General features: G+C 44.1%; 1 protein-coding gene across 4 annotated transcripts in view; it reads left to right on the top strand.

Moving 5' to 3' along the window:
- Positions 1–19,275, top strand: part of LOC111961707 (voltage-dependent N-type calcium channel subunit alpha-1B-like) — a 235,501-nt gene that overhangs the window by 134,574 nt on the left and 81,652 nt on the right. For all 4 annotated transcript variants that reach the window (XM_070442465.1, XM_070442456.1, XM_070442461.1 and 1 more), the window contains 3 exons: positions 4,888–4,991; positions 7,386–7,501; positions 8,631–8,687. In XM_070442465.1, coding sequence (XP_070298566.1) covers positions 4,888–4,991; positions 7,386–7,501; positions 8,631–8,687 — 277 coding nt within the window. The remainder of the gene's footprint in view (positions 1–4,887; positions 4,992–7,385; positions 7,502–8,630; positions 8,688–19,275) is intronic.

Raw genomic sequence — 19,275 nt, 5'->3', positions numbered from 1 at the left:
CATGCTTTGTAAGTAGGAAAACCTGCAAAATCGGCAGTGTATCAAATACTTGTTCTCCCCACTGTATATGCTTCATGATTAACGACTCATGGTGTAATCATAACAACATACAGGAACTCAAGTCCTTCAGCTCACCCAACCTAGAATTACTTACAATCAAATGCCGGCCAAATTATCTCCCAAGAGAATTCTCGTCAGTTATCGTCACAGCGGTGTACATTCCCCCTCATGCAGACACCAAGACGGCCCTCAAGGAACTTCACTGGACTCTATTTAAACTGGAAACCATATATCCTGAGGCTGCAGTTATTGTAGCTGGGGATTTTAACAAAGCAAATTTGAGAACAAGGCTACCTAAATTCTATCAGCATATTGATTGCACTACGCGCGGGTGTAATACACTCGATCACTGCTACTCTAACTTCCGCGACGCAAACAAAGCCCTCCCCTGCCCTCCCTTCGGCAGATCCGACCACAACACCATCTTGCTCTTACCGTCTTATAGGCAGAAACTCGAACAGGATATGTACCAGTGACTAGAACCATTCAATGCTAGTCTGACCAATCGGAATCCACACTTCAAGATTGTTTTGATCACGCGGACTGGGATATGTTCCGGTCGGCCTCAGATAACATCGATCTATACGCTGACTCAGTGACTGAGTTTATAAAGAAGTGCATTGGAGATGTTGTACCCACTGTGACTATTAAAACCTACCCTAACCAGAAACCGTGAAGGACCGCATTTAACCATGGAAAGAGGTCTGGGAATATGCCTGAATATTAACAGTGAATATATTCCCTCCGCAAGGCAATCAAACAAGCAAAATGCCAGTACAGGGACAAAGTGGAGTCGCAATTTAACGGCTCAGACACGAGACGTATGTGGCAGGGTCTACAGGAAATCACGGACCACAAAAAGAAAACCAGCCACGTCACGGACACCGACGTCACGCTTCCAGACAAACTAAACGCCTTCTTTGAGGATAATACAGTGTCATGGCCCACTAACAAGGACTGTGCTCCCCCCCCCCCCTCTCTTCCTAAGTGGCCAACGTGAGTAAAACATTTAAACGTGTTAACCCTCGCAAGGCTGCTGGCCCAGACGGTATCACCAGCCACGTCCTCAGAGCATGCGCAGACCAGCTGGCTGGTGTGTTTACGGACATTTTAAATCACTCCCTATCCCAGTCTGCTGTCCCCAAATGCTTCAAGATGGCCACCATTGTTCCAGTACCCAAGAAGGCAAAGGTAACTGAACTAAATGACTACTGCACATCATGAAGTCATCATGAAGTGCTTTGAGAGACAAGTCAAGGATCATATCACCTCCACCTTATCGGCCACCCTAGACCCACTTCAGTTTGTATGCCGCGTCAACAGGTCCACAGACGATGCAATCGCCATCTCTCTGCACACTGCCCTATCCCATCTGGACAAGAGGAATACCTATGTAAGAATGCTGTTCATTGACTACAGCTCAGCATTCAACATCATAGTACCCGCCAAGCTCATCATCAAGCTGGAGGCCCTGAGTCTCAACTCCGACTTTCTGATGGGCCGCCCCCAGGTGGTGAAGGTAGGAAACAACATCTCCACCCCGCTGATCCTCAACACTGGGGCCCCACAAGGGTGCGTTCTGAGCCCTCTCCTGTACTCCCTGTTCACCCACGACTGCGTGGCCATGCACGCCTCCAACTCAATCATCAAGTTTGCAGACGAGACAACAGTCGTGGGCTTGATTACCAACAATGACGAGACAGCCTACAGGGAGGAGGTGAGGGCMCTCGGAGTGTGGTGTCAGGAAAACAACCTCTTACTCCACGTCAACAAAACAAAGGAGATGATTGTGGACTTCAGGAAACAGCAGAGGGAGCTCGCCCCTATCCACATCGAAAGGACAGCAGTGGAGACGTTTTTTTAAGTTCCTCTGCGTACACATCACAGACAGGGTGGTGAAGAAGGCGCAACACCGCCTCTTCAACCTCAGGAGCCTGAAGAAGTTTGGCTTGACACCCAAACACCTGACAACACTTTTACAGATGCGAGAGCATCAATCGAGAGCATCCTGTCGGGCTGTATCACAGCCTGGTACGGCAACTGCACCTCCCTCAACCGCAAGGCTCTCCAGAAGATGGTGTACAGCGCATCACTGGGGGCAAACTACCTGCACTCCATGACACCTACAGCACCCGATGTCACAGGAAGGCCAAAAAGATCAAGGTCAACAACCACCCGAGCCACTGCCTGTTCACCCCGCTATCATCCAGAAGGCTGGGACCGAGAGACTGAAAAACAGCTTCTATTTCAAGGCCATCAGACTGTTAAACAGCCATCACTAACTCAGAGAGGCTGCTGCCTACATTGAGACCCAATCACTGGCCACTTTAATAAATGGATCACTAGTCACTTTAAACAATGCGACTTTAAATAATGCCCCTTTAATAATGTTTGCATATCTTACATTACTCATTTGTATATACTGTATTTTATGCCATCTATTGCACCTTGCCTATGCCGCTCGGCCATCGCTCATCCATATATTTATATGTACATATTCTCATTCACCACTTTAGATTTGTGTGTATTAGGTAGTTGTTGGGGAATTGTTAGATTACTTGTTAGATATTACTGCAACTAGAAGCACAAGCATTTTGCTACACTCGCATTAACATCTGCTAACCATTTGTGTGACCAATAAAATTTGATTTGATTTTGATTTGAAACGTCTAGGAGCAACACCGGTTCAACCATGAAATGGTAGGCCACACAAGCTCACAAAACGGGACCACTGAGTGCTGAAGAGCTCGGTACGTAAAAATTGTCTGTCCATTGCAACACTCACTACCTATTTCTAAACAGCCCCTGGAAGCAACGTCAGCACAAGAACTGTTAGTTGGGAGCATCATGAAATGGGTTTCCATGGCCAAGCAGCCGCACACGAGCCTAAGATAACCATGCGCAATGCCAAGCGTCGGCTGGAATGGTGTAAAGCTCGCCGTCATTGGACTCTGGAGCAGTGTATACTCGTTCTCAGGTGTGAGCCTCTTAGTTCCAGTGACGGGAAAGCGAGGTCCATACAGAAATGGTTAGTCGAGATCAGTGTGGAAGAACTTGACTGGCCTGCACAGAGCCTTGACCTCAACCCCATCGAACACCTTTGGGATGAATTGGAACGCCGACTGCGAGCCAGGCCTATTCTCCCAACATCAGTGCCCAAGCTCACTAATGCTCTTGTGGCTGAATGGAAGCAAGTCCCTGCAGAAATGTTACAACATCTAGTGGAAAGCCTTCCCAGAATAGTTGTAGGGGCTGTTTTAGCAGCAAAGGAGTGACCAACTCCATATTAATGCCCAGGGTTTTGGAATGAGGTATACTTTTGGCCATGTAGTGTATTCACTATGGTCTCACACCTTTATCTGTTACTGCATCACTATTGATCATTAGCATACATGAATGTGTTCTGATTAGGTGACAAACCAGGTCCCTATGGGTTAATGACAGAGCTGTTAATTACCCTTGTTATTCCAGTATCTTCCCCCTGCCACCTTTCCTTAATTGCCCAGTACAAGCCATTGGTCAATAGGTCTTAGTGTAGGTCTTATCTAATCAATGGAATCCTCAATGGAATCCTCACCCTATGGCCAACTATGGAGAGTAAGATTGATCCAGGAAGTTTTAGGAGGGTAGAGAGGGCACCTGAACTGGAGTGATTGATAATAATGCCTGTATAATCAAATCTCAGGCCAATGCTACAAGCTACCCACTGCAATATTAATATTCTCTGCCATAATCACAATCTGAGGCCCAATATAGTGTTCGACTTAAGGGACCACTTTTTATATCGGGAATTGGGTGTCATTTGGGATGCACCCTGAGAATTATGATGCAGTTTTTTCATGGAGAGCTCATGGGTAGTTCAAATGACAGGTTCTTGCAGATACAGTACACTTCCTATCTGCATTAACCTTTCTATTTTATGTTTATTTTTGCAGTGTCTCTATGCACACACACACATTAGCACACACACTTTTCTTTTCTCATGTTTTTGTTCCACTTGACTTTTTAAAAATACATTTTTTATAGTATTACTGATATTGATTACTGCATTGTTGGGAAAGAGTAAGCAGGAAAGGCAGTTCACTGTACTTGTGGACGTGACAATAAAAACGTGAATATAAATCAACATAGAATAAAAGAAGTGTGTAACATTACAGTAGACCTAGCTGGATTAGAGTCCAATAATCCACTGGAGCATATCGTACCAATACATAACTACAGAAAAAAAGGTGCTATCTAGAACCTTAAAGGGTTCTTCGACTGTCCCCATAGGAGAACCCTTTAAAGAACTATTTTTGGATGCAGGCAGAACCCGTTTGGTTCTAGGTAGAACCATAGTTAGTGTCTCAGAGAACCATATATAGTGTCTCTCCCAGCAGGGGATTGGCTTGTCAGGCTAGTTTGGCTTTCCACAATTTTTTCCAATTGGCTGTTTAGAAACAGTAGTTTGGGGTTGTATTACACGGTTGTTATACAGTGATAGAAGCCCCAAGGTCTCTCTGTTCTGCACATGGTACCTGGTGGATCTGATTTGGTGGTTGGTTGACTGACTGTGTGGGAGTGTGTTTACCGGTAAGAAGACATTTATTTTAGTGACAGAGTAAGTAGCGTATATTGACGTTTTTGTGTACAAGCAAGTGTAGCAAACTTGTCAGATATAGATGTTATGCAGATGCTGTACATTGACAAACTGCAAACATTAAGAGGAAACGTAATACTCATACACATACACCTTTTTCTTTGTCTCTCTTTCCCACTCGTGTGTGTGTGTGTGTGTGTGTGTGTGTGTGCGTGTGCGTGTGCGTGTGCGTGTGTGCGTGCGTGCAGGCTAACGATGCCTCGGGGAACACCTGGAACTGGCTCTACTTCATCCCCCTGATCATCATCGGATCCTTCTTCATGCTCAACTTGGTCCTGGGTGTCTTATCAGGGTAAGTCTGACCCAACACACACACACACACAGACACACAGACATAGGGTTTAGGGGATCATGGACCAGACTTTGCATACAAACCACTCATTTTATTAGCTAGGACAGGATGACAACTAGAGCAACAACAAAAAAAGAGCCACGGTACCCTATACTAACCTATTCTATTGACAGGTGAAGTAGTATGAGACGTGTGTGCATGTGTGTGTGTTTGCGCACATAAATATGTATGTGTTTGTGCTTGTGCTCATGTATGTACAGAATTTGTTTGCGTGTGTGTGTGTTTGATCCTGTGTCTCCAGTGGAGGGGCTGAGCAGAGCCCATTCAGGCTGAAAGCCTAGCTGGCCTGAGGGGGAGAGCTTCCCCATAAAGCTCTCCCCCTCAGGGACAGCATTACCATAATGAAATGAGCCGCTGCCGCTGGAATAGCTGTGTAAATATGGAGAGAGTTGAGGTTTGAGATTACATACTTACATACTTACCTAAAACATTCACTCTCTCTTTCCCTCTCACACACTTTATCTTCTTCCCTTTTTCTCTCTTGCCCTCTCTTTTAATATGGGATGCATTATTCACCCACGCACAAACACACAGGCACACAATGTCTCCCATCAGCCCTACGAGGAGACATCCTTTTAAGAGTAACGTAGTATGGCTACATGTTTCTGGTCAGGGCTATGTTTACGTTTTCTGGGAAGCCTAATCTCCTACTCGGTGAATGAGCTAAGCTCTCCTCTGTCTGTGTTGTTTTGTGTGGTGTGTTTGTGTGTGTGTGTGTGTGTGTGTGTGTGTGTGTGTGTGTGTGTGTGGTGTGTGTGTGTGTGTGTGTGTGTGTGTGGTGTGTGTGTGTGTGTGTGTGTGTGTGTGTGTGTGTGTGTGTGTGTGTGTGTGAATTATGTGTGAATTATGTGCGTGCGTCCTCCATCTCTTCTGTCCTTCCTGAACCCAATGACACTCTGCCTTAAGGCATGCTTCCCATCTGAAACAATTTGGAACAGTTTGTGCATATATTATGACGTCATTTTGTTCGTTTTGGTCTTCGGGTTTCTTTTCGGCTGTTCGTGCAAATCCCCAAATTCTCGAGGCACGCCGAAATTCAGAGCCAGAATCTACGCCCCTTCGTCGTCATTGGTCAACAGTAGGGATTCTTCAACTAAGTGTTTGTTGTCATTCAGCGACAGACAAATTGTTTTCATGCTTCTTTTTTCACTTGAGAAATACTGCACCAAACAGCTTAGTTAGATGTAAAATTGTGCAACTAAGATCTCATTTATTGAGTTATCTTACATTAATTCTCAGTATATTTGGTTACAGCGTCTCAAGATGGACAAACATTACTATTGCTGCTTTTTCTCGTTTTTCAAGCGAAGGTGTTTTAAGGGAGTATGCGAGCACACTCGTTCGGCTAGGCGCCAGTCGAACCAAAGTATGCGGACGCCTTTAGCTTCAAGATCCATGGCCATCTTGTAGAGCCTCCCTTCTCACATTCCACAGTTTACCACAATAGAATCTCAGCCATCACTCCAGTGGTTGAGCTAACAAAGAGATGGCACTGTGAAGACAGTGTCACTTTTGGGTAACATAAAATCATCATACTGATGATACCGCATTCATTTTGAATTCCTCCAACTGACAGGAAATGCATCTCAACTGAAATGACACTGAAAACAGCTAAAATAGAATCCAGTTGCAAGATTAGTCATCTCCCACTCTCCTCCTCTCCCTCCCTCCCCCTACTCGCTCTCTTTATCTCCCTCTCTCTCTCTTCTCACTCTCACTCTCTCTCCTGTGTTTTAAAATGGCCAGGTCTTTAATCTTAATGGTGTCCCTTGCTCTTCTCTTTGAACTCAGTGGTCTGTCGGTCTCATTGTCTGTGACAGTGAGAAACACTCCTCTACACACACTGTCTCAACAGGGCTCATTCCATATACATTGTCATTAGTCTAGAAATAACTGGGTTCCTATGGGGAAGCAGAACTTTATCTGGGCCTAAGGAATGAGTTGGTGTGTGTGCGTGTGTGAGTGTGTGCATAGGTGTGTGCATCTTTGTGTGTGTGTGAGCATATTTAAAGAATTTTGTAACCCTTTTATCTGTGAGCTGACCTCATCCACACCACACTTTAACAGTGGGAGACAGGGCTACATCTGTCTGTCTGTCTGTCCGTCTGTCCGTCTGTCCGTCTGTCCGTCTGTCCGTCTGTCCGTCCGTCCGTCCGTCCATTCAGAGACTCTGTTTCTCTCTGAGTTTGGCCCTTCAAAGAGCACTTTCATGATCCATTCCTCCCAGAGAGGAGAGGAAGAGTGGAAATGAACCTGTATATTCCAATAGGAGTTTAAAGTGTGTGGGTCCGTGTGTGTGTGTCCATATGTGTGTGTGTGTGTGTGTGTTCACAGGGAGTTTGCCAAAGAAAGAGAGCGTGTGGAGAAGAGGCAGGACTTTCTAAAGCTGCGCAGACAGCAGCAGATAGAGAGAGAGCTGACGGGATACCTGGAGTGGATATGCAAGGCAGGTCAGGCTCACCTTCACTTCTTCTAATCCGTGTGTGTGTTTCCCACATTTTGTTACATTACAGCCTTATTCTAAAATGGATTAAAACATTTCCCTCATCAATCTACATACAATACCCCATAATGACAAAGCGAAAACAGGTTTTTAGTGTATTTTGAGTGACATTTCAGATGTATGTATGGGGACAGAGGAAGAGTTAGTCATTTTAAAATAATGTAACGTTTTAGATGATTTGTTAAGCCAAATTTTACTCCTGAACTAATTTAGTCTTGACTAAACTAAGGGGCTGAATATTTATGCTTCTTTTAGTTATACATTTCTTTATGATTATTTAAAAAATAAAATAAAAAAAGCCCCCTTTTTCTCCTCAATTTCGATCTTGTCTCATCGCTGCAACTCCCCAACGGTCTCGGGAGGCGAAGGTCGAGTCATGCGCCAAACCAGCCAAACTTCGCTTCTTAACACCCGCCCGCTTAACCCGGAAGCCAGCTGCACCAATGTTTCGGAGGAAACAACATTCAACTGCCGACCGAGGTCAGCCTACAGGCACCCGGCCCGCTACAAGTAGTCGCTAGAGGGCAATGAGCCAAGTAAAGACCCCCCTGGCCAAACCCTCCCCTAACCTGGATGACGCTGGGACAATTGTGTGCCACCCTATGGGACTACCATTTTAATCCCACTTTGTAACACAAAAAATGTGAAGGAATCCAAGGGGTCTGAATACTTTTGCAAGGCATGTGTGTGTTGTTACTTTAAATTATGGTGATGTGTATGCACTGTACATGGGTATGTACAGTCTTAGAAAAAAAGGCGCTACCTAGAACCTAAAAGGCTTATTTGACTGTCGCCATAGTAAAACCCTTTGAAGAAACATTTTTGGTTCCAGGTAAAACCCTGTTGTTCCAGGTAGAACTATTTTTGGTTCCATGTAGAACCTCTTCCAAAGAAAAACCCAGAAGGGTTGTATCTGGAACCAAAAAGGGTTCTCTCATGGGAACAGCAGAAAAACCCTTTTGGAACCCTTTTTTCTAAGTCTGTACAGTTTGTGTGGGTGTGTGTGTGTGTGCATGAGCGTTCGTGAGTATGTGTGCGTGTGTCGTGGTATATAACCCTGTCCTCTCCTGTTCCAGAGGAGGTGCTGCTGGAGGAGGAGGATGAGAACGCGGAGGAGAAGTCCCCTCTGGACGGTGCGTGGTACAAGAGGAAACATAACCTCCCAGGTGAAAAGCGGGCTAGAGGTCCACACTGTGGCCTTTACCATGGTACCCTACTGGACTACCATGGTACCTTATGGTAAAACAGGCACAGTTAGATACTATTCACCATTCTCATGAATTAGCCTCGCCAATTTTCAGATTCAGACTATGTTGCACCATGTCATTCTGTGGTATATATATCGCTCAATTCAATTCATGCCATATTCAGGGTACCATGAACGTGGTCTGTTTCTCTTTCACCTGGGGTATAGGGATTAATACACTATTACAATGTGATAGAGTATCAGTGAGTGATTACTAAGATCCAGGGAGACTGCTGTAATGAGATGCTTGTCTCATTCTGGTGTCCCTGCACTATATCTTGTTTGTCAGTCTTTTCTCTCTCTCTATTCGGTCTTTCTCTCCCTCTATTTCTGTCCTTTATTTCTTAAACTTTCCTTCTATGTATTCCCCTTCACTCCACTCTTCTTGCCCTCTTCTTTTTTCCTCTTCTCTGTTGTGGGCGGTTCTCTTCTTATTCTCTATCACTACCCCCCATCTCTCTCTTCACCTCTCTCTTCTTCCCTCTTCTTTCTCCCTCTCCCCTTCTCTCTCACTACCCCTCCTCTCTCTTCTCTTTCTCTTTCCTCTTCTCTCCGACGTGGACGGTTCTTCCTGCTCCATCTGGAGTGCAGTCATGTCCCAGCTGTTACTCCCCCCAGCCCCCTGCAGCCGCATGTTGTGTTATGTCCATACTCTCAGCCAATTAGGTCTGGTGTGGGAGCCAGGGTTAATTAGGGGATTTAGAGAGATGACTTGATTGGATTAGGGCTGTACGATACATACGCGCACACACAAACACACAAGCACGAATCTACACACACACTCAAACACATTTCTCAGGTTAGATGACAGAACTGATGGCTTGTCTACATCTTTTGTCTACATATTCCTTTGTTTAATAACTTAATTACATGATGCAGAATATTATGCCACTGAATAATATTGTTAAAGCTGAAAATGTCGACGTGGCCAAGGGATATTGAATGGCAGGTTCAAGTTCTATTGTCACATGCACAAGTACAGTGAAATGCTCAACTTGCAAGATCTACACAACAGTGCAGTAATCAATGTCAAAATAGTATAATTCTTAAAAATAAAACAGTTATATAATAAAGAAAACATGAGAAATAAGAAACGTTTTAAATGTTTTTACAATGTGCAGGAATACTGGAGTATATGAAGTAGATACAGTGGGGAGAAGAAGTATTTGATACACTGCCGATTTTGCAGGTTTTCCTACTTACAAAGCATGTAGAGGTCTGTAATTTTTATCATAGGTACACTTCAACTGTGAGAGACGAATCTAAAACAAAAATCCAGAAAATCACATTGTAAGATTTTTAAGTAATTAATTTGCATTTTATTGCATGACATAAGTATTTTGATCCCCACCAACCAGTAAGAATTCCGGCTCTCACAGACTGTTAGTTTTTCTTTAAGAAGCCCTCCTGTTTCTCACTCATTACCTGTATTAACTGCACCTGTTTGAACTCATTACCTGTATAAAAGACACCTGTCCACACACTCAATCAAACAGACTTCAACCTCTCCACAATGGCCAAGACCAGAGAGCTGTGTAAGGACATCAGGGATAAAGTTTGTAGACCTGCACAAGGCTGGGATGGGCTACAGGACAATAGGCAAGCGGCTTGGTGAGAAGGAACAACTGTTGGCACAATTATTACAAAATGGAAGAAGTTCAAGATGACCGTCAATCACCCTCGGTCTGGGGCTCCATTCAAGATCTCACCTCGTGGGGCATCAATGATCATGAGGAAGGTGAGGGATCAGCCCAGAACTACACGGCAGGACCTGGTCAATGACCTGAAGAGAGCTGGGACCAAAGAAAACCATAGTAACACACTACGCCGTCATGGATTAAAATCCTGCAGCCGCACGCAAGGTCCCCATGCTCAAGCCAGCGCATGTCCAGGCCCGTCTGAAGTTTGCCAATGACCATCTGGATGATCCAGAGGAGGAATGGGAGAAGGTCATGTGGTCTGATGAGACAAAAATAGAGCTTTTTGGTCTAAACTCCACTCGCCGTGTTTGGAGGAAGAAAGAAGGATGAGTACAACCCAAGAACACCATCCCAACCGTGAAGCATGGAGATGGAAACATCATTCTTTGGGATGCTTTTCTGCAAAGGGGACAGGACGCTGCACCGTATTGAGGGGAGGATGGATGGGGCCATGTATCGCGAGATCTTTGGCCAACGACTCCTTCCCTCAGTAAGAGCATTGAAGATGGGTCGTGGCTGGGTCTTCCAGCATGACAACGACCCGAAACACACAGCCAGGGCAACTAAGGAGTGGCTCCCGTAAGAAGCATCTCAAGGTCCTGGAGTGGCCTAGCCAGTCTCCAGACCTGAACCCAATAGAAAATCTTTGGGGGGAGCTGAAAGTCCATATTGCCCAGCGACAGCCCGAAACCTGAAGGATCTGGAGAAGGTCTGTATGGAGGAGTGGGTCAAAATCCCTGCTGCAGTGTGTGCAAACCTGGTCAAGAACTACAGGAAACGTATGATCTCTGTAATTGCAAACAAAGGTTTCTGTACCAAATATTAAGTTCTGCTTTTCTGATGTATCAAATACTTATGTCATGCAATAAAATGCAAATTAATTACTTAAAAATCATACAATGTGATTTTCTGGATTTTTGATTTTTTTTTTAGATTCCGTCTCTCACAGTTGAAGTGTACCTCTGATAAAAATTACAGACCTCTACATGCGTTGTAAGTAGGAAAACCTGCAAAATCGGCAGTGTATCAAATACTTCTTCTCCCCACTGTATGTAATATTTCCACCCCGCCCATCTGAGTGCAAGCGAGCTAATATAAGACAGGTAAATTGCCGAACCTGACGTTAGGGCTGGAAAATGCCAGTGTACCAGTTTTTACATGACAAATTTGCAAAATAATGTGCGTTTGACACTAGCACCGCCTTAACGCCAGCCGGAAGGGTTTTTTATACTCAGTGTATAAATAGTATAGTAATATACTAGTGGTAATATATACAGTACCAGTCAAAAGTTTGTACACACATACTCATTCAAGGGTTTAAAGACATCAAAACTATGAAATAACAGATATGGAAACATGTAATGTTTAACAAATCAAAAAAGTGTTAAACAAATCAAAATATATATTTATTTGAGGTTCTTCAAAGTAGCCACCCTTTGCCTTTGACAGCTTTGTACACTCTTGGCATTCTCTCAACCAGCTTCGTGTGGAATGCTTTTCCAACAGTCTTGAAGGAGTTCCCACATATGCTGAGCACTTGTTGGCTGCTTTTCCTTCACTCTGCGGTCCAACTCATCCCAAGCCATCTCAATTGGGTTGAGGTCAGGTGATTTTGGAGGCCAGGTCATCTGATGCAGCACTCCATTACTCTCCTTCTTGGTCAAATAGCCCTTACACAGCCTGGAGGTGTGTTTAGGGTCATTGTCCTGTTGAAAAACAAATGATAATCCCACTAAGTGCAAACCAGATGGGATGGTGTATCGCTGCAGAATGGTGTGGTAGCCATGCTGGTTAAGTATGCCTTGAATTCTAAATAAATCCCAGAAAGTGTCACCAGCAAAGCAGCATCACACCACCACCTCCATGCTTCATGTGGGAACCACACATGAGGAGAGCATCCATTCACCTACTCTGCGTCTCACACAGATTTATTTTAATTTTAACATTTCACCATTATTTAACCAGGTAGGCCAGTTGAGAACAAGTTCTCATTTACAACTGCGACCTGGCCAAGATAAAGCAAAGCAGTGCGACACAAACAACACAGAGTTAAACATGGAATAAACAAGCGTACAGTCAATAACACAATAGAAAAAAAGAAAGTCTATATACAGTGTGTGCAAATGGTGTGAGGAGGTAGGCAATAAATAGGCCATAGTAGCAAAGTAATTACAATTTAGCAGATTAACACTGGAGTGATAAATGAGCAGATGATGATGTGCAAATTGAGATACTGGTGTGCAAAAGAGCAGAAAAGTAAATAAAAACAATATGGGGATGAGGTAGGTAGATTGGGTGGGCTATTTACAGATGGACTATGTACAGCTGCAGCGATCGGTTAGCTGCTCAGATAGCTGATGTTTAAAGTTAGTGAGGGAAATATAAGTCTCTAGATACAAGTCGCTTCTTCATATTGGTGTCCTTTAGTGGTGGTTTCTTTGCAGCAATTCGACCATGAAGGCCTGATTCACACAGTCTCCTCTGAACAGTTGATGTTAAGATGTCTGTTACTTGAACTCTGTGACGCATTTATTTGGAAAGCAATTTCTAAGGTGCAGTTAACTCTAATGAACGTATCCTCTGCGGCAGAGGTAACTCTGGGTCTTCCTTAACTGTGCGCTTGATTTTTGTTTGCGACTGTTTCATGATTAACGACTCATGATGTAATTCTAGGAACATACGGGAACTCAAATCATTTTGTTCACCCGACCTAGAATACCTCACAATTAAATGCCGACCATATTATCTCACATGAGAATTCTCCTCCGTCATCACCACGGCCGTTTACATCCCACCTCAAGCCGAAACCTCGACGGCCCTCAACAAACTTCACCGGACATTATGCAAACTGGAAACCACATATACTGAGAAAATAATGCGAAAATAATCTAGACGCATACACGGATACGGTGACTGAGTTCATAAGGAAGTGTATAGGAAATGTAGTACCCACTGTGTCTATTAAAACTTACCCTAACCAGAAACCGTGGATAGATGGTAGCATTCGCGTGAAACTGAAATGAACCATCACATTTAACAGAATAAAAACAGTGTAGTTATTCACTCCGCAAGGCAATCAAACAAGCTAAACGTCAGTATAGCGAGAAAGTGGAGTCTCAATTCAACGGCTCAGACAACGAGACCTATGTGGCAGGGACTACAGACAATTACAGACTACAAAAGGAAAACCAGCCACGTCACCGAGACCGACGTCTTGCTTCCGGACAGGCTAAACACATTACAGGCTAAACACATTCTTCGCATGCTTTGAGGATAACACAGTACCACCGACGCGGCCCGCTGCCAAGGACTGTGGGCTCTCCTTCTCCGTGGCCGACGTGAGTAAAACATTTAAGTTTTGAAGTTAATGACTATCGCCCCGTAGCACTCACCTCTGGTATCATGAAATGCTTTGAGAGACTAGTCAAGGTTCATATCACCTCTACCTTACCTACCATCCTAAACCCACTTCAATTTGCTTACCGGCCAATAGATCCACAGACGATGCAATCGCCATCTCTCTGCACACTGCCCTCTCCCATCTGGACAAGAGGAATACCTATGTCAGAATGCTGTTTATTGACAATATATCAGCATTCAACACCATAGTACCCTCCAAGTTCATCATCAAGCTGGAAGCCCTGGGTCTGAACCCTGCCCTGTGCAACTGGGTCCTGGACTTCCTGACAGGCCGCCCCCAGGTGGTGAAGGTAGGAAACATCACCTCCAATCCGCTGATCCTCAACACTGGGGCCCCACAAGGGTACGTGCTCAGCCCCCTCCTGTACTCCCTATTCACCCATGACTGCATGGCCATGCACGCCTCTAACTCAATCATTAAGTTTGTAGACGAGACAACAGTAGTAGGCTTGATTACCAAAGATGACGAGACAGCCTTCAGGGAAGAGGTGAGGGCTCTGGGAGTGTGGTGCCTGGAATACAATCTCACTCAACGTCAACAAAACAAAGGAGATGATCGTGGAGTTCAGGAAACAGCAGAGGGTGCACCCCCCTATCTACATCAATGGGACCGCAGTGGAGAAGGTGGAACGTTTCAAGTTCCTTGGCGTACACATCACTGACAAACTGAAATGGACCTCCCACACAGACAATGTGATGAAGAAGGTGCAACAGAGCCTCTTCAACCTCAGGAGGCTGAAGAGATTTGGCTTGTCACCTAAAATACTCACAAATATTTACAGATGCACAATTGAAAGCATCCTTTCGGGCTGTATCACCGCCTGGTATGGCAACTGCACCTCCCGCAACCACAAGGCTCTCCAGAGCGTGGTGCGGTCTGCCCAACGCATTACCGGGGGAAAACTACCCGCCCTCCAGGACACCTACAGCACCCGATGTCACAGGAAGGCCAAAAAGATCATCAAAGACATCAACCTCCCGAGCCACTGCCTGTTCACCCCGCTATCATCCAGAAGGTGAGGTCAGTACAGGTGCATTTAAGCTGGGACCGAGAGACTGAAAAACAGCTTCTATCTCAAGGCCATCAGACTGTTCAACAGCCATCACTAGCACATTAGAGATTACTGCCTACAGGCATAGATTAGAAATCACTGGCCAATTGTAATGAATGGAACACTAGTCATTTTAGTAATGTGTACATATCATACATCACTCATCTCATATGTATATACTGTATTTATACTATTCTATGGTATCTTAGTCACTTAATAATGTTTACATATCTGGCATTACTCATCTCATATGTACAGTTGATGTCGGAAGTTTGCATACACCTTAGCCATTTAAATTCCCTGTCTTAGGTCAGTTAGGATCACCACTTTATTTTAAGAATGTGAAATGTCAGAATAATAGTTGAGATAGTGATTTATTTCAGTTTTTATTTCTTTCATCACATTCCCAGTGGGTCAGAAGTTTACATACACTCAATTAGTATTTGGTAGCATTGCCTTTAAATTGTTTATCTTGGGTCAACCATTTTGGTGGGTGAATTTTGGCCCATTCCTCCTGACAGAGCTGGTGTAACTGAGTCAGGTTTGTAGGCCTCCTTGCTTGCACACGCTTTTTCAGTTCTGCCCACACATTTTCTATAGGATTGAGGTCAGGGCTTTGTGATGGCCACTCCAATACCTTGACTTTATTGTCCAACTTTGGAAGTATGCTTGGGGTCATTGTCCATTTTGAATTCCCATTTGCGACCAAGCTTTAACTTCCTGACTGATGTCTTGAGATGTTGCTTCAATATATCCACATAATTTCCCTTCCTCATGATTTCATCTATTTTATGAAGTGCACCAGTCCCTTCTGCAGCAAAGCACCCCCACAACATGATGCATCCACCCCCGTACTTCACGGTTGGGATGGTGTTCTTCGGCTTGCAAGCCTCCCCCTTTTTCCTTCAAACATAATGATGGTCATTATGGCCAAACAGTTCTATTTTTGTTTCATCAAACCAGAGGACATTTCTCCAAAAAGTATGATCTTTGTCCCCATGTGCAGTTGCAAACCGTAGTCTCGCTTTTTTTATGGTGGTTTTGGAGCAGTGGCTTCTTCCTTGCTGAGCGGCCTTTAAAGTTCTGTCGATATAGGACTCGTTTTACTGTGGATATACAGTGGGGCAAAAAAGTATTTAGTCAGCCACCAATTGTTGACCAGTTCTACTCACTTAAAAAGATTGCAGAAGAGGCCGGTGTAATTTTCATCATAGGTACACTTCCACTATGACAGACAAAATGAGAAAAGAATATTCCAGAAAATCACATTGTAGGATTCTTTATGAATTTATTTTGAAAATTAAATGGTGGAAAATAAGTATTGTCACCTACAAGACAAGCAAGATATTCTGGCTCTCACAGACCTTGTAACTTCTTCTTTAAGATGCTACCTATGTCCCTCGTCACTAGTTACTGTATAAATTGGGCCACCTTTTGAACTTGTGTATCAGTATAAAAGACAACTTCCACAACCTCTCAAACAGTCACCCTCAATACTCCATCTATGGCCAAGACAAAGAGCTTGTCAAAGGAACACCAGACAACAAATTGGTAGACCTGCACGCAGCTGGGAAGACTGAATTCTGCAATAGGTAAGCAGCTTGGTTTGAAGAAATCAACTGTGGGAGCAATTATAGGAATTGGAAGACAGACAAGACCACTGCTAATCTCCTCGATTCTGGGGCTCACGCAAGATCTCAACCCCGTGGGTCAAAATGATCACAAGAACGGTGAGCAAAACATCCCAGAAACCACACGGTGAAATGACCTGCAGAGAGCTGGGACCAAAGTAACAAAGCCTACATCCAGTAATCACTAAATTACGCCGCCAGTGACTCAAATCCTGGCAGTGCCAGACGTTGTCCCCTGCTATCAGCCCAGTACATGTCCAGGCCCGTCGAAGTTTGCTAGAGAGCATTTGGATGATCGCAGAAGAAAGATTGGGAAAGATGTCAGATGAAACCAAAAAAATTACTTTTTGGTGGAAAACTCACTCGTTGTGTTTGGAGGACAAAGAATGCTGAGTTGCATCCAAAGAACACCATACCATACTGTGAAGCATGGGGTTGGAAACTCATGCCTGGGGCATGTTTTTTCTGCAAAGGGACCAGGACGACTCATCCGTGGTAAAGGAAGAAATGAATGGGGCATGTATCGTGAGATTTTGAAGTGAAAACCCCTTCCAGTCCACGTCGGCGGCCTGGAGTGGCTCGGCCGGCGGGTGTGTTTGGATCTTGTCATGCTGAAAGACCAGCCATGTTTCATCTTCAATGCCCTTGCTGATGGAAGGAGGTTTTCACTCAAAATCTCACGATACATGGCCCCATTCATTCTTTCCTTTACACGGATGGTCGTCCTGGTCCCTTTGCAGAAAAACAGCCCCAAAGCATGATGTTTCCACCCCATGCTTCACAGTAGGTATGGTGTTCTTTGGATGCAACTCAGCATTCTTTGTCCTCCAAACACAACGAGTTGAGTTTTTACCAAAAAGTAATTTTTTTGGTTTCATCTGACATTCTCCCAATCTTCTTCTGGATCATCCAAATGCTCTCTAGCAAACTTCAGACGGGCCTGGACATGTACTGGCTTAGCAGGGGGACGTCTGGCACTGCGATTTGAGTCACTGGCGGCGTAGTGTGTTACTGATGGTAGGCTTTGTTACTTTGGTCCCAGCTCTCTGCAGGTCATTCACCGCGTGGTGGTTCTGGGATTTTTGCTCACCGTTCTTGTGATCATTTTGACCACGGGGTGAGATCTTGCGTGGAGCCCAGATCGAGGGAGATTAGCAGTGGTCTTGTATGTCTTCCATTTCCTAATAATTGCTCCACAGTTGATTTCTTCAAACCAATCTGCTTACCTATTGACGATTCAGTCTTCCCAGCCTGGTGCAGGTCTACAATTTTTGTTTCTGGTGTCTTTGACAGCTCTTTGGTCTTGGCCATAGTGGAGTTTGAGTGTGACTGTTTGAGGTTGTGGACAGGTGTCTTTTATACTGATAACAAGTTCAAACAGGTGCATTAATACAGGTAACGAGTGGGGAACATAGGAAGCATCTTAAGAAGAAGTTACAGGTCTGTGAGAGCAGAAGGATCTTGCTTTTTGTAGGTGACCAAATACTTATTTTCCACCATAATTTGCAATAATTCATAAAGAATCCTACAATGTGATTTTCTGGATTTTTTTTTTCTCATTTTGTCTGTCATAGTTGAAGTGTACCTATGATGAAAATTACAGGCCTCTCTCATCTTTTTAGTGGGAGAACTTGCACAATTGGTGGCTGACTAAATACTTTTTTTGCCCACTGTATACTCCACAGTAACGAGTCCTATATCGACAGAACTTTAAAGGCCGCTCAGCAAGGAAGAAGCCATGCTCCAAAACCACCATAAAAAGAGCGAGACTACGGTTTGCAAACGGCACATGGGGACAAAGATCATACTTTTTGGAGAAATGTCCTCTGGTTTGATGAAACAAAAATAGACATGTTTGGCCATTGACCATCATTATGTTTGAAGGAAAAAGGGGGGAGGCTTGCAAGCCGAAGACCCACATCCCAACCGTGAAGTCGGGGGTATGCATCATGTTGTGGGGGTGCTTTGCTGCAGAAGGGACTGGTGGCACTTCATAAATAGAGTGAAATCATGAGGAAGGGAAATTATGTGGAATATATTGAAGCAACATCTCAAGACATCAGTCAGCGAAGTTAAAGCTTGGTCGCAAATGGGAATTCAAAATGGAAATGACCCAAGCATACTTCCAAAGTGGACAATAAAGTCAAGGTATTGGAGTGGCCATCACAAAGCCCTGACCTCAATCCTATAGAAAATGTGTGGGCAGAAATGAAAAAGCGTTGGTGCAAGCAAGGAGGCTACAAACATGACTCAGTTAACCAGCTCTGTCGGAGGAATGGGCCAAAATTCACCCACCAACATGGTTGACCAAGATAAACAATTTAAAGGCAATGCTCCCAAATACTAATGAGTGTATGTAACTTCTGACCCACTGGGAATGTGATGAAAGAATAAAAACTGAAATAAATCACTATCTCACATATTATTCTGACATTTCACATTCTTAAAATTAAAGTGGTGATCCTAACTGACCTAGGACAGGCGAATTTAAAATGGCTAAGGTGTATGCAAACTTCCGACTCAACTGTACATATGGAGATGAGTAATGCCAGATATGTAAACATTTATTAACGAGTGACTAAGATACCATAGAATAGTATAAATACAGTATATACATATGAGATGAGTGATGTATGATATGTACCATTACTAAAATGACTAGTGTTCCATTC

The sequence above is a fragment of the Salvelinus sp. IW2-2015 genome, linkage group LG4q.1:29 (genome assembly GCF_002910315.2).
Source record: "Salvelinus sp. IW2-2015 linkage group LG4q.1:29, ASM291031v2, whole genome shotgun sequence".
Taxonomy (NCBI): Eukaryota; Metazoa; Chordata; class Actinopteri; order Salmoniformes; family Salmonidae; genus Salvelinus; species Salvelinus sp. IW2-2015.
This window is presented reverse-complemented; position numbering and strand designations above follow the sequence as displayed.